We start from the raw sequence: 15004 nt of genomic DNA on the forward strand, positions 1-15004 counted from the left end.
GTGAGTGTACATGATTATTATACAAGAAGTAAGATATCTGTGAGAACAACAAGAAAAGGGAAGCTTGTACCCAGTTGAGGGAGATCAGAGACTGAGTTTTGCAAGATTTTCTTCCTGAAAACCAGGAATCAAGTCCTTGAAAGAGTTTCAAAATAAAGGCATTTTTTGGGGATATGGTTCTAAGAATAACTTGAAATGATTTGGAATTCTGAGTGAACTTTTTTAGATGCCTTGTAGACAATATATAGAAAAAGACAAATAGAAGTTCTGAAGTTCTTATGGTTGATTATTCCCCTAAGTAGCAAAGGCAGAAACTGGTGCAAAGTTCAAGGACCTAAGGGAAGAGAAAGACAGCAAGAAAGCTGAGTTCAATCTAATCTGTGTTTCTTACGTATTGAATTCCTTTATTTGTGTGTGTGTGTGTGTGTGTGTGTGTGTGTGTGTGTGTATGTATACACATCTAATTTCCCAATAGATTTCTTTTTAAAAAAATTTATTTTTTAGTTTTAGGTGGACAGAATATTTTATTTTTTATGTGGTGCTGATGATCGAACCCAGTGCCTCATGCATGCTAGGTGAGCACTCTACCACTGAGCCACAACCCCAGCCCCTCCAATAGGTTTCTTTATAAATTAAAACCCAAAATCTACAATAATGGCTTCTATTTTAGGTAGTCTCCAGGACAAACCTTTTTATATCATAAATTCAATGGAAATATTTTGTTTAAAAAATTTTTTTTTTAAATTCAGTAAGCCAGTAATGAGGAATGAAAGGAAGCCTGGAGGAATATTTTCAGGGATTTAACCACAGATGGTACATACCACCAGGGTCCCAGTTCTTATGCTGTCTGTGTGTATGTATAGTAAGTACCAGTTAATTGTATTTCAGCTATTTGTAGTTGAAGTTTTACTTTTGCTATGTAATTATTTGCTTATCTCCTTCATCACACTTAAGCAGGGCCTGCATCTGTTTTATCCCCAACACCTAGCATAGTGCCTAGAAACATACATGTCTTTTGATGGTAGGGTGCTTGTCTAGCATGTGAGAAGCCCTGGGTTCAAACCCTTGTACCCCCCGACACATACACACACACATACAGATATCTTGAATGAATGGACAGGTGGGTCTAAAGGATCATATCCCGTCTTTCTGTCATAGATTCATTTGAAGTAATCAAAGTGTTAAAAGAGTTATATAGAAACAGATCTTACTTTTCTCACAGTAATTTTTTAAAGAAAGAAGCATAAAAAGTGGATGTTTACAACCTGTGATCTACCCTTTAGTTTACATTCAGTTTATATTTGTTTTGTCTCTTAACTATTCATATAACTGTTATTGTCATCTGGTCTTGATTTTAATCAATATGAGGGCAAGAACTGTGTCTTTTAAATTACTTGCCCAAGCTCCCTGGTATTGAAATGTCATAGGATTAGTGCATGTAAAATACAGTAGTTTAAAAAGGATTTTGACTTTACTGGAGAAATATTTAAAAATAGTTTTTATGTTTTACTCATGTGAAACTATTTTAAACTCTTCACTTATATAGGTCAAGAATGAAGTATTTATGAACATTTCATTGATTAATTATTTAAAGTTATCTATGCAGTGGAGTTATTCTAAAGGCCAAAGATCAGATTTGAATGTTTTCATAGCCTTCATAATTGTTAACTGTCTATTAATGATTGCTTGCTTTCCAGTGAATTGTGCATCCCAAGTATTCAATTCTGTGACTCCTCAAATGTATTAAAATTGATAATTATCACTGTAAAAATGAAATCCAGTTCATTGCAGCGTCTGGAAGCACTTCACACTAATATTGAATGTGCCCATGTGTTTACATCATGTACATAGACACACCTGAAAGCCACTCTTGATTTTCTTCTGCAAGGTTTAGTTTATCTTGTTGTAGATTTCTTGGATCTTGCAGAAAATATAGCATGAAAGCATTTTGTGCGTCATCTCTAATGGTTTGAGAGGGTTTTTGTCTTAATCTGCAGCATACCTATTTTATCCCATATTTTCAGTTGACTCTAATTGTGTAATGTTTCATTTTACCATCTCTTTTTAAAATATTTTTTTAGTTGTAGATGGACACAATACCTTTATTTTGTTTATTTGTTTTTCTGTGGTGCTGATGATCAAACCTAGTGCCTCACACATGCTAGGCAAGCACTCTACCGCTGACCTATATCCCCAGCTCCATCATTTTACAATTTCTTGGTAGCCTTCATTTCATGGAAGTATTCAAGGCATTGATCAGGAGACTTTTTTTTAGGAAATTAAGCAAGTTGTAGCTATTTCATGGTAGGTACTCAGAGAGGGTATTTACTGACCAGGATATTGTCTGGGTATGCCTTTTTATATTTACCTTTGCTTCCCAGAATCATATTTTTGAGGATTTGCTAGTATCTTTCACAGGTCTTTTTAATTTACACATATAACTGCAAGGACTATGCTAGTTTCTTAATTAAAAATATTTAATGACAATGAGGATGGATATTTTCAAAATTATTCTTTATAAAGTTGATTATAGCACTTTCTTTTCTCTTAAAACTTTTAATCAGTGTGTTTAGGGAGGGGGTACATCAGTAATTTTTTTCTTAGGATTTAGAGCATAAGTAATAAATATTTTCTGAAATTACCTTAGGATATAAATTTCAAAGATCAAGGAGAGATCTTCATAAGATTTGTGCACAATGGGAGGGAAAGACTTGTGGGAACCTTCGGGAAAAGCAAGAATGCTGCCAGAGAGAATAAGACAGTGGAGAAACAGTCAATTAAAAACAATAAGTGCTTAAAAGACTGCATAGCTGGGAAGCTTCTGTCTGTAAATTGACAATGTGTGATGCTGATTTTCAGCAAATTGCAGGGGAAACTCAGATGACTGAGTGCTTCTCTCATGAAATTCTACCTTCCTCTTACACAACATATCCTATTTATGCAGTTCTAGTTAGACCTATATTACTAAGGAGGTGATTTTTTTTGTTCAGTTGGTGAGTTGTCAAGGTTAATGAAGACTATAAGTATAATTAAAGACTTACTGCATTAAGTTGTCAATTAATTTTTTTCTTAGTCACCATTTCCATGAATAAAACCAGGAGTGTATTAACTGTAAAAGGATATTAATAATTGGTTTCCTGATATTCAGTGTATTAGTAAGGATCACTAGCAGGCCTCATTTATATTAAGAGTTAGTTCACATTCTGATTTCTGACCCCTTTATTTCAGTACCTATGTTCCCATTTCAAACAGGAGTTTTTCCTTTTCCTCTTTCCTGCTGCCTGCCTTCTTTTGTGTGTGGAGGTGGGGGGGCGCAGGGGGGATGGGGGGGAATGTGTGCACTACTTTTCTAGCCTTTTGTTTATGGAAGTCTTAACAGTGACATGCCTGCTGTCTTAGTGGTATAAAGGAATTACACCTAGGCATTTTAAGCATCTGATCTTCTCCATATTTATTAACCTATCCTGCCCCCAGCTTTTAACTTGTATATTAACTGCTCATAATCAGGCACAGGCTTAATTTTAAAGTTACAAAAAGCAGTGTTCCACAGGGCTCCTCCATTCTTTTCACCAGAAATTTCTTTTAACAGAGAAAAGTGAATGAGAAACTCCTGACAGTCTGGGGATAAGACAGTTTAAAGGATCCTATTACATGACTTGAATTCTTATGGTTTACCTTATGTTTCATGCAAATGTTAACATGTTTATCTCTTTTACTGTAAAACTATTACTTCCCACCAAGTAAAGTTGGTGATCTGAAAATAAGCTCTACGTTCATTCATTCTTTGACTTCAGTAATCCCCCCATGCTGTGTCATGACCCTGGGACACATGTATCCCAGTTTAAAAACCAGGGTCTCATGGGGCTGGGGTTGTGACTCAGTGGTAAGCACTCTCCTAGCACATGTGGGGCACTGGGTTTGATCTTCAGCACCACATAAAAATAAAATAAATGTATTGGGTCCAACTATAACTCAAAACAAAATATTGAAAAAACAAACAAACAACAACAAAAACAAACAAACAAAAACCCCCAGAATCTCAGCCAGGTACAGTGGCACAGGCTGTATTCCCAGGGGTTTGGGAGGCTGAGGCAGGAGGATCATGAGTTCAGAGCCAGCCTCAGCAAAAGCAAGGAGCTAAGCAACTCAGTGAGACCCTGTCTCTAAATAAAATACAAAATAGGGCTGGGGATGTGGCTCAGTGGTTGAGTGCCACTGAATTCAATCCCTGGTTACCCCTGCCCCCCCCCCCAAAGAAAAAAACAACCCCAGGATCTCTCGAGAAAAAGGACATTGAAAAAGATGTATTGCTGACATGGCTGTAACATGAGATTAGAAGCTGCTGTACAAAGAAGGAAATGGAGAGGTGTCACTCAGGTAGCCATCTGCCAGTGAAAGTTTCATTTGCTGATTTTTCAACTTATTTATCTCTCTCTTAAAATTTGGTTAGATGATATGTATATTCTACCTAATATATCAAAAGACATCTAATTAAGAGAAGAAAAGGAATAGGAATTTGTACATTTTCCCCATGTCCCTACATCTTTTTTTTTTTTGTACCAGGGATTTAATTCAGAGGTGCTTAACCACTGAGCTACACCAACAGCCCTTTTTATTTTTATTTTTTAAATTTTAATATAGGGTCTCAATAAGTTGCTTAGGGCCTCACTAAATTGCTGAGGCTGGCTTTGAACTTGCCATCCTCCTGTTTTAGCCTCCCAAGCTGCTAAAATTACCATTACTTATATTCAAGGTTTTTTTCTAGTTGTAATACATAAATTATAAATGAATTAATAAGCTAAGTTTTTAGGAAACTTTTTTAGACAGGCACGTAAAAACCCAAAGCTATGAAGGAAAAGATTGCTAGATAGGACTTTTTAAAACAAATAAATAGCTGGGTGTGGTGGCATATGCCTGTATACAATCCCAACCGCTCAAGAGGTGAGGTGGGAAAATAGCAAGTTCAAAGCCAGCCCCAGCAAAAAGAAAGGTGCTAAGCAACTCAGTGAGACCCTGTCTCTAAATAAAATACAAAATAGGACTGGGGATGTGGCTCAGTGGTTGAGTGTCCCTGAGTTCAATCCTTGGTACCAAAAAAAAAAAAAAAAAAAAAAGATAGCACCTACTACTTTAAAAACAGGGTGATTTAGTTCAGTAATTTATGACTATTATTGACAACATGACCCCATTGTTCTGTTTCTATTAGAAGTCAGTTGTACAAGTCTAAAATGATTGTCCATATGACAATGTGGGTTGGTTACGGCTATGAATAATCTTAAGTGAGAAATTATTGTTATTTGTATTTTAAACAATCATATAATAAATAATGTTTGAAAAGATTCTTCCTCTGTTGAAGAATCTATCCCACAATACTTGGCCTTTCTTTTATTTTAACCATTCATTCCACAAATATTAAGCATTGCTGGGAGTTGAGTATACAACAATGATCAAGACATAGTTCCTGCCTTCAGGCTTTTAATGTAATGCCCAACAAGTAAACAGGTACAGGTAGTGTGAGCATTGTTATACTAGAGTGCTAAAGAAGGAGCCATGCTTACACTTGGAAAAGCACGGAATCCCAGTCTTAGAGGCAAGAAAGGTCTCTAGAGAGAGAGGAACACCTAAGCTACAAATCTGAAGGATGAATAGAAGTAGGGAAGCAAAGGGTTCAATTTCCATGAAGATTGTTCTATAGAAAAATCTAAGAGACAAGATGGTGTGGCTCATTGGAGACACCACAAGAATTTCAGTATAGGAAAATTCACTTGCAGTTGAAATACTTAATATCTGAAACTAAATAGTATCATTTTCTAAGATGTAAGAAACAGAAAATGCTTGTGATACTAGCATTGGTTGGAAAAAAGGAAAACTACTTCTAGCTAATGGCAAAAAGTCAACTTACTAAATTGTCCTTGCATCTTTAATGACAGATACATGGCAAAAATTCAAAGCAGAAAAAGTTCATGATAGCTTGCAAAATCTAGCTTTGGCTTCTAAAAGGTTTGTTAAGGGGCTGGGGATGTGGCTCAAGCGGTAGCACGCTCGCCTGGCATGCATGCGGCCCGGGTTCGATCCTCAGCACCACATACAAAGATGTTGTGTCCGCCGAAAACTAAAAAATAAATATTAAAAAATTTTCTCTCTCTCTTCTCTTTCTCTCTCTTAAAAAAAAAATAAATAAAAGGTTTGTTAAAATTCTCAACCCTTTTAATTAGTTGTAAATGATGATGATTGATTGTCATAGTTAGAACTGAAGACTCCCACCATCACCCCCCTGCCCTCAATTATGACAGCTCCTCAGCCTGCTGAGGCAAATGCACATATCAGAACATCTCTTTAGCAGCCTCCCCTCATCTCACCTCTGATGAAGGGGTATGAGTCCTTAAGACCAAACATTTTTCTAAATGACCAAAAGGAAATGGAAGAACTTAAATTGAAATTTAGGCTGTGTTTAAGATATGCATGAGATGGGTGATTGAGTTGAGTTTGAGGTAAGGTAGCCAGTAATGAGTGCTGCTGTTGGATATCCAGGTATGCTTGCCCTATATAAGCACCTGTGTCTATCAGCTCAATCAATTCCCAAAGCTTCCTGGTCCATTTGGCAATTAAGAAATGTTTTATACCACAAAAAGATTTTTGTGGAAGATTGGTCTCATAGCTTAGGCTCTGTCCAAGGTTAAAGGCACTGAAACTGGTCTTCAAACAACAGCAGCATATGAAGTGTTCTATCAGTATTTTCTGTGAAAGCAGTGCTTTCTCCATTTTTACAACAGTGTAAACTTGGGTTTGTCTGCCCTCTAGTGGACATCTGTGGTGACACTAACCAGTGTTTTCTAGTTTTAGGGGGAAAAAAAAATGATTGGCCTTATAAATTTTAGCCTGTTTCCATAAAAAAGTTTTTGTTATTGCCATATTTGTAATTCTACCCAGGTTTTTAGATGCTCATAAATACCTTCCCTGGTTTCTCCATCAATGGATCAAATTTAAAGCCCTGCCCCCTCCAGTTTTATCTTTGGTGCCTACCCAAAGGCAAGCCCTGGGTTTCAACTAAGCTAACAAGCTCACTGCCACCCACAAGGTGTCACAGATATTTTTGTTCTTTCATTTTCTCATGTCTCAAATTGCCTATCAGTCCTTCAAGACATTCAAGACTGGACTCAAAATCCAGTTACCCTGTGAATACTATATCCTCAGTGAGGGCTGTCTTCTGAATTCCTGTGGCATGGTCTTCTTGTGCCATGCATTTATACTGTATTTTTATCAACTTTTCAAATATGTCTACCTTCCTCTTGAGTATGATATTGGGTCATACCTTTTTGTTTCTCTTATGGACTCTAGCAGCTCTCAATGAATGTGTTAGTCATTTGCCCATCAAAAAATTTACCCAGTATCTTTTCCCCTATTGAAGGCTAAAACATTACTTGTATTAAATATGAATATTATCATGGTAGCAACTCATTTCCTTCTAATAAAAAATATCTTACCAACATACCTACTTGTTAAATATTTGAATTTCTTTTTGGTCAGAGTCATTAACTGCATTTGTTTACTCATTAGTTTAAAAATGATTTTAGGAAACTTGAGAACATGCCTGCTGTGGTGGCAAACTCCTGTAATTCCAGTGGCTTCAGAGACTGAGGAAAGAGAATTGCAAATTCAAAGCCAGTCTCTGCAACTTATCAAGGCCCAAACAACTTAGCAAGACCCTGTCTCAAAATAAAAAAGGGCTGGGAATGTGGCTCAGTAGTTAAGGGCCCTGGAATCAATCCCTGGTACCAAAAAGAAAAAGAAAATTTTAGAACATCGTGCCATCATTTTAATGTCTCTTCATTACCTGTGTCTGTGTGTGTTGGTCTAATGTTTTCATTTGTAACCTTGGTTATTTCTAATTTAATTTTTTGTATCCATAAGTAATTAGAATGTTTAATATTGAAAGAAAACAAAGTAGATGTATTTTATTTCACTTCCCCTAGATGTTATTATTGCCTCTTATAATTTTTAAATTTATTTATTTATTTTAATTAGGTATATATGACAGCAGAATGCATTGATTCACTGTACACAAATGGAGCACAACTTTTTATTTCTTTGACTGTACACCACATAGTCGTACCACATGTGCAGTCATACATGTACCTAGGGTAATGACATTTATCTCATTTTACCATTTTTCCTACCCCCATACCCCATTCCCATCTCTCCTTCCCCTTTGCCCAAAGTTCCTCCATTCTCCTCATGTGCGCCCCCCGCCCCTCCATTTTGGGTCAGCATCCACTTATCAGAGAGAACATTTGGCCTTTGTTTTTTGGGGGATTGGCTTACTTTACTTAGCATAATATTCTCCAACTTAATTCATTTACCTGCAAATGCCATAATTTTATACTCTCTTAATGCTGAGTAATATTCCATTGTATGTATGTACCACAGTTTCTTTATCCATTCATCTATTGAAAGGGCATCTAGGTTGCTTCCACAGTTTAGGTATTGTGAATTGAGCTGCTATAAACATTGATGTGTCTGCATTACTGTAGTATGCTGATTTTAAGTCCTTGGGTATAGACCAAGGAGTGGGATAGCTGGGTCAAATAATGGTTCCATTCCAAGTTTTCTAATCAAGATGGAGTGGTAGTAGCATAAGGATTGACAAATAGATCAGTGGAACAGAATAGAGGCCAAAAGTAGACTTTCATTTATTACTGTCATTTGATATTTTACAAACAGACCAAATATTACAATGGAAAAAGGAAAGTATTTTCAACGAATAGTGTTTGAAAACTGGATATCCATATTTTAAAAAAAGGGAACATCTATCTCTATCTCACACTACAAACAGATATTAAATTTAAGATGACCTTGTATATAAACCCATAAAGCTTTTGTAAGAAACTACAGTAAAATATCTTTGTGACTAGAGGGTAGGCAATTTTTAAAAAATATTTTGTTTTTTAGTTGTACATGGACACAATACCTTTATTTTGTTTATTTTTATATGGTGCTGAGGACCTAACCCAATGCCTCACGTGTGCCAATTAAGCACTCTACCACTGAACTACAACACTTGTCAGGCAGATGTTTTTGAGAATGCAGAAAACAATAACCATGGAAGAAAAAATTACTAATCAAACCTCAATTGTAACTCTTCTACGTTTTTGATAAGAGTATAAAGTGGTACACTTTGGGAAAAGCCTCATAGGTTCCTATAAAATTACAAATACATTTACCCCAGGATCTAAGAGAAAGAAAAGCATATGTCTACCAAAAGAAAAAAAAAACACAAAATATGTTCATATTGTAACTTTATTCAAAATATTCAAAATTCAAACAATCCAGATGTATCTAACAACAAGAGAATGAATAAACAAACTATAATATATTCATATGATAGAATCCTCCGCAATGAAAAGAATGGAAATAATGTTGATTGCAACATCATGGAGGAATCCCCAAAATATTGTATTGAGTAAAAAATACTTCCCATTAAAGAGTACAAACTATGTGACCCCATTTTTTTGGAGTCATGTAAATAGAATCATATGTCAGACACTAATCTTATTTTCTTTTATCTTTTTATATACAAATTTTTCATGGGAAAAATGTAGAGGAAAAATAATCAGAACAATGTTTTCCTCTAGATATGAGTAGTGCCATATATTATCTGGGAAGGAAACATAAGAAAATTTTCTGAGGTGACAGAAATGTCCCATTTCTTGATACCAAAAATCTGAGTTACATAAGTGTACACATTTGTAAAAAATCATTGGATGGTGCACTTCAGATTTGTGCATATTTAGCCAGGCTGGCACATGCCTATAATCTCAGACTTGGTCAACTGAGGCAGGATACTCATAAGTTCAAGGCCAGCCTGGGCAGATTAATGAGACCCTATCTCTCTTTTTTTCTTCATATATTTAATCTCTTTTCAAAAATGTTTTGGTCTCCTGCCATATCTCAGAAATGTACTAATAGCTGCTTTTAAGTTACAAAATACAAAATAACGATTTATTTCTTGGAGAAAATCTTGGTGATTACCATTAAAAAATGAAATTTTGAGTTCCCATATACTTTCTTTTTGTTAACAGTCTTTGAACTTTCTCATGGCACACATGTAAGACTGCCTGTGGTACTCTAGCCTCCAAATCGACATAATTGCATTTATAGTTTATAGAGAAAATACAAAGACAAGTTCTGAAAATAGCCTTAAAAGAAAGTGACCTTTGCTTTGACATAGAAACATCAAAAGCAAATTGGACTGTGCAATCAGAGCCATGAGTTTTAGGAAAACTACTTTCCTTTCACATCTTTTGTGAAGATTCTTTCAAGAATGCCACACCCATGATCATGTAACATTTTATAATTGTGAAATAACATTATTACATTCGTAAATTAACATTATCTAATAAAAGGCACATCTTTAAATATTAAGAAAATCTAAAAATCAAAATAGTAGAGAATACATTAAAAATCAATCACTTAATTTGTAAACCTTGAGAAAATAACAGCCTATTCCAGTTTCTTCAGAGGCTTGTAAGCTTTTTGTAAGAGTGGTCAGGAAGTATAGAACAACAAAATGCAAGACAGGACTTGGAAACAAGGCCAACATTAATTTAAGAATTTACAACTTTCTTTCTTTCTTTTTTTAATAAGCCAGAAGTATTCTTTTATAATGTTGATTCAGGTCAGCATCTTATTATGAAAGAATACTTCTGGCTCAAAAGTAATAGATGTTACAACCTGACTCTTCCTACTAATCTAGCATAATGGTTTTTTTCAGTAATAAGTGTATCTTCATTAAGTGCTAGTAAATTTTAAGCCACCAGAAATCTTTCAGCTATGATAAGTACTTGGTTGTAATTACAAATTTCAAAGTCTGAATATTGGGAAAAAAAATCCAAGAAAAAAACTTTTTTGAGGGAGGGCCTATAGTAGAGAAAATAATGTTCTAAACCTGGTTTATTAAATGGAATATCCCACTACCCTTAAATCAATTTCACTGAAGGTATTTGAGATGGGTGAGAGGAAGTCAATAGGATTTTCTGCTACTAGTGTAACATCTATGTGAAGAGTTATGATGTTACTCCTAATGAAGAAAACACATTTCATGGGATTCCAACTTTAAAATTGAATCCTTGCACTTTCAAAAGTTTGAAACTCAATTCAAAATAAGTTTTAAAGGACTTGGTCATATGGTCCCATTAATGAAAGCTAACAATGGTACTGTATAGTACTATAATACCCAAACTCGAAGAATAAAGACTTCATGGGTAAAAAGGAATATATGGAACAGACCCTATCTCAAAATGAAAAATAAAAAGGGCTGGGGATGTAGCTGAGTGGAAGAATGCCCCTGGCTTTGATCCCACTGCAAAAAAAAAAAAAAAAAAAAAAAAGTGTGCATTTCATTTTAAGTTTTACCTTAAAGAAAAAAAAAAAGAACTATAACGAAATACTGAATTTTAATTAGTGACATGTATTTAAGTACAAGAATACTTATATAAATATGGGTTTATGGATTGATAGATGAACAGATATGTGAAAAAGCAAGTATAGACAGTATTCATGCTAGAATCTTGATGGTGGACATACAGACTCCTGTATGTTTGAAATTTTTTATAATAAAATGGGGTGAAAGCAAGATATTTATAAACTTCAGGATACTAGTACATGGGATAGGAAATAGGAAATAAGTACACAGGTGGATGCAAAGGTCGATATTATTCCAGCCCTAAGGTGGAATGACATTCACAGATATTCATTTTACTATTGTATCTCATAACTTAAATATGTGTTGAATACATTCTTCCTTATATAATATTTCATGCAATAAAAATAATTTGAGAGGAGTACATCAGAATTTGAGGTCTGTTAATCAATAATAATAATGAAATACTATTTGTTAAATAGGAAATAATTTCCAGGAAATTATTTCTATTTATTACAGTTCCCTTGGACACAAAAATAGTACATCTACATTTGCTTTTTTGAATCTTTTCATTTTATTTTTCCAGGTTTTGACCTTTGATTCCAGAGACAGTTCTTTCTCATTTTAATGCCTTTCTTTTTGAGTTGCTAAATATCTTCTGAACCTAAAACTTCTCCTACAGGCAAAAAGTATAATGCTCTATATAATGCATATTGTACCTGTCCTCCCTCTGGGAGTAGAATGTCTGTTCTTCCTTTGGGGGAAATTGTAAGCATCCTTAAAATTAAAATTGTTTTTATACAATTTGTAAATAATTATTAATCCCCATTTCCTATGGCTCACACAAATGATGTAGGAACAAAAGCGATTGATAGATGGCAATGGAGAGACTGGGAAGGGACTTGAAATGGATTGCACAAAGGGCTTTAGGTGTTCAGATCTCAGCAATGACTATCAGCTCAGCTCTCCTCCCTTGGGCAACTTTATTTATGTGAAAATAATGGAGGAATAAAAGTCTGACTGTGACTTGGAATGGAGACAGAATAGTTCAGAGGTAAATGGGGATGGCTACATAAACTAGAAAATATAAATGGGTCATTGGCAGACAGTCCACATATTGTTTGAGATTATTTTTCTCTTCCTATTTCTGTGTATGCCAGATAGGGCAAAAGCAATGGGAGAACATGTATAAAATATCAGTACAGTGCAGTGATGTATGTCTGTAAATCCCAGCAACTCAGGAAGCTGAGGCAGGGTTTCAAGTTCAAAGCCAGCCTCTGCAATTTAGGGCCTAAGCAACTTAGGGAGACCTTGTCTCAAAATAAAAAAGAAAGGGCTGAGGATGTAGCTCAGTGATAAAGCACTCCTGGGTTCAATCCCTAGTACCATGAATGAATGAATGAAATGTCAAGGAGCAAATTTAAAGGAAAAAATTCAGTATCATTAATTTTATCATCATTTATCACTTTTTCTTCATGTTGATATTCTTTTCTCTGTGAAGATTAGTAATATATATAATATGGTAATATATACTAATTCCTAACTATGGCTAGGGAGAGGTAAATTGGTTTTTAACCAATTGGGAGGCATTATATTGTTTGTTTTAATTCTGGCTTCATCGTGTGCGTTTACCTGGACAATTTATTTCCTTTTTATGAATTTTAGTTTGTTCTATTTGAAAGTATCCATTAACTCTAAATTGTCATAGACTATGGGGCTGGGGATATAGCTCAGTGGTAGAGTGCTTGCCTAGCACACACAATCCAGTATAGCACACACATTAAAAAGTTCTAAGACTATGTGCTACTAAAAAAAAAAAAAAAAAAAAAAAAAACAACCATAAATACTGCAGTTAAACTATTAAGTGCTTTTTTATATCAATTTATTCTTTGTTATATGTGTATGAGAATCAGTGAAAATATAGTTCCATTATTATAGTTTATAAATAAGTAGGTACTTAAAGTGTTGTGCACAGTGCCTGGCACGGTGGAAGTTCTCAATAAGCAGTAGCCACTATGTTGATGGTGATAGTGATTTGATCAGGAGCACTTGGAAGTGGTACATTTTTTAGGTTGTTCTTTGGAGATCAGAATCATAGGTCATCTTGAAATTTTTGCTGTTAGTCACTTATTTTGGAGTTAAAGTAGCACAAAAATAACATAATATGTTCAATTGTTTTTCAGAGCTAGTTGTTTTAATGAGTAGCACTTTGTTATCAATGAAATTTATTTGTAAACTGATGTTATTTCCTCCAGGAGTAAATTTCAATGGCATCAACCCACTGGGTTGGAAGAAGTCACCTTTTATGAAGAGAATTTAGTTTAAGTGCGGAACAATATAAATACGCTATTCCCACATATAAAACTTAGTAAAATTTTCATTGGTGATACCATGATATGAAACTTTAGGTTTTAATTTTTTTTTCATGTTCTATTTATACAGGAGGCAGATAGTGGGGAGGAAGAATGCCGATCACAGCCCAGGAGGTATGTGTATTCATTATATCATATAATATTTTGGTAGTTGTTTTTTTCTAGAAATTGTATTTGGTCTTGTCAAATTAGTTTATCCTGGATTCCTAAGATGCTTCATTGATCTTTCAAAAATGGGACTGCTTTAAGAAACCAATTACTGACTCAGAAGTATTTAAAATGATTGATTGTTTTAAAAGATGCAGACTCAGTGGGAGAGAGTTCTTCTGTAGCATGCACAAGGCCCTAGGTTGTATCTCCACACCATTGCTGCAAAAAAAAAACATTTCTGTTATTTCATTTAAATTGTCTTTAAAACCAAGTATTCACACAAGAGTGAGTTCTGGTAAATTCTAGATAGTCATTTAAATATTAACAAAACTTGTATCCTCTAAATTCAATCAGTGAGCCATTTCACATGATACAAAAAATGAATACAATGTGCATGCTCATTGTAAAACCCTGGCTAAAGGGAATGTGTCTTTAATGATTAATTATCGGAAATTTCTTGATATATACTTTCTTCTTTTACACTACAACTTTAAATAAACATAGTTCCTTTTCATCAGTAACTGAGGCTACTGTCAATATTTTTCCTGTCTTGGTCTTCATATAAATTTTTGCTTAAAGCTTAATTTCTTACTCTCTGTTAAGGAAGATCTGACAGTAAAATGCCCTTCTTTTGCATAGGGTTAAGAGGTAGAAACCCAATGGAAGTTTTATCAGAGGAATCATAACTTTATTCCCATTAGAATGAAAAAAGATTCCAAAGGATCTTGAAATTTCTAGTATGTCAAATTTAAAGATGTTTGGATTAACTTCAAGCTTTATGTATTGACTTAGAATCCACTGGAATAATTTCTGTCCAAAAAATTACATAATGATGAAACAATGAAAATCTATTCTATTATTCATGGTACTGAGTTGTCATGTCATTAAGAACCAAAAGACTGGGGCTGGGGTTGTAGCTCAGTGATAGAGTGCTCACCTAGTACATATGAGGCACTGAGTTCAATTCTCAGCACTACATAAAAATAAATAAAATAAAGGTATTGTGTACATCTACAACTAAAAATATATTTTTTTAAAAAAAGAACCAAAGACCTGTTTTAAA

At 34.5% G+C, this 15004-nt stretch overlaps 1 protein-coding gene across 2 annotated transcripts in view; it reads left to right on the forward strand.

Annotated features, from left to right (window-relative positions):
• Window positions 1–15004, forward strand: part of Ssh2 (slingshot protein phosphatase 2) — a 267844-nt gene that overhangs the window by 100531 nt on the left and 152309 nt on the right. For both annotated transcript variants that reach the window (XM_071603876.1, XM_071603877.1), the window contains one exon: window positions 13862–13905. In XM_071603876.1, coding sequence (XP_071459977.1) covers window positions 13862–13905 — 44 coding nt within the window. The remainder of the gene's footprint in view (window positions 1–13861; window positions 13906–15004) is intronic.

Source organism: Marmota flaviventris, chromosome 17 (assembly GCF_047511675.1).
Source record: "Marmota flaviventris isolate mMarFla1 chromosome 17, mMarFla1.hap1, whole genome shotgun sequence".
NCBI classification, from domain to species: Eukaryota; Metazoa; Chordata; class Mammalia; order Rodentia; family Sciuridae; genus Marmota; species Marmota flaviventris.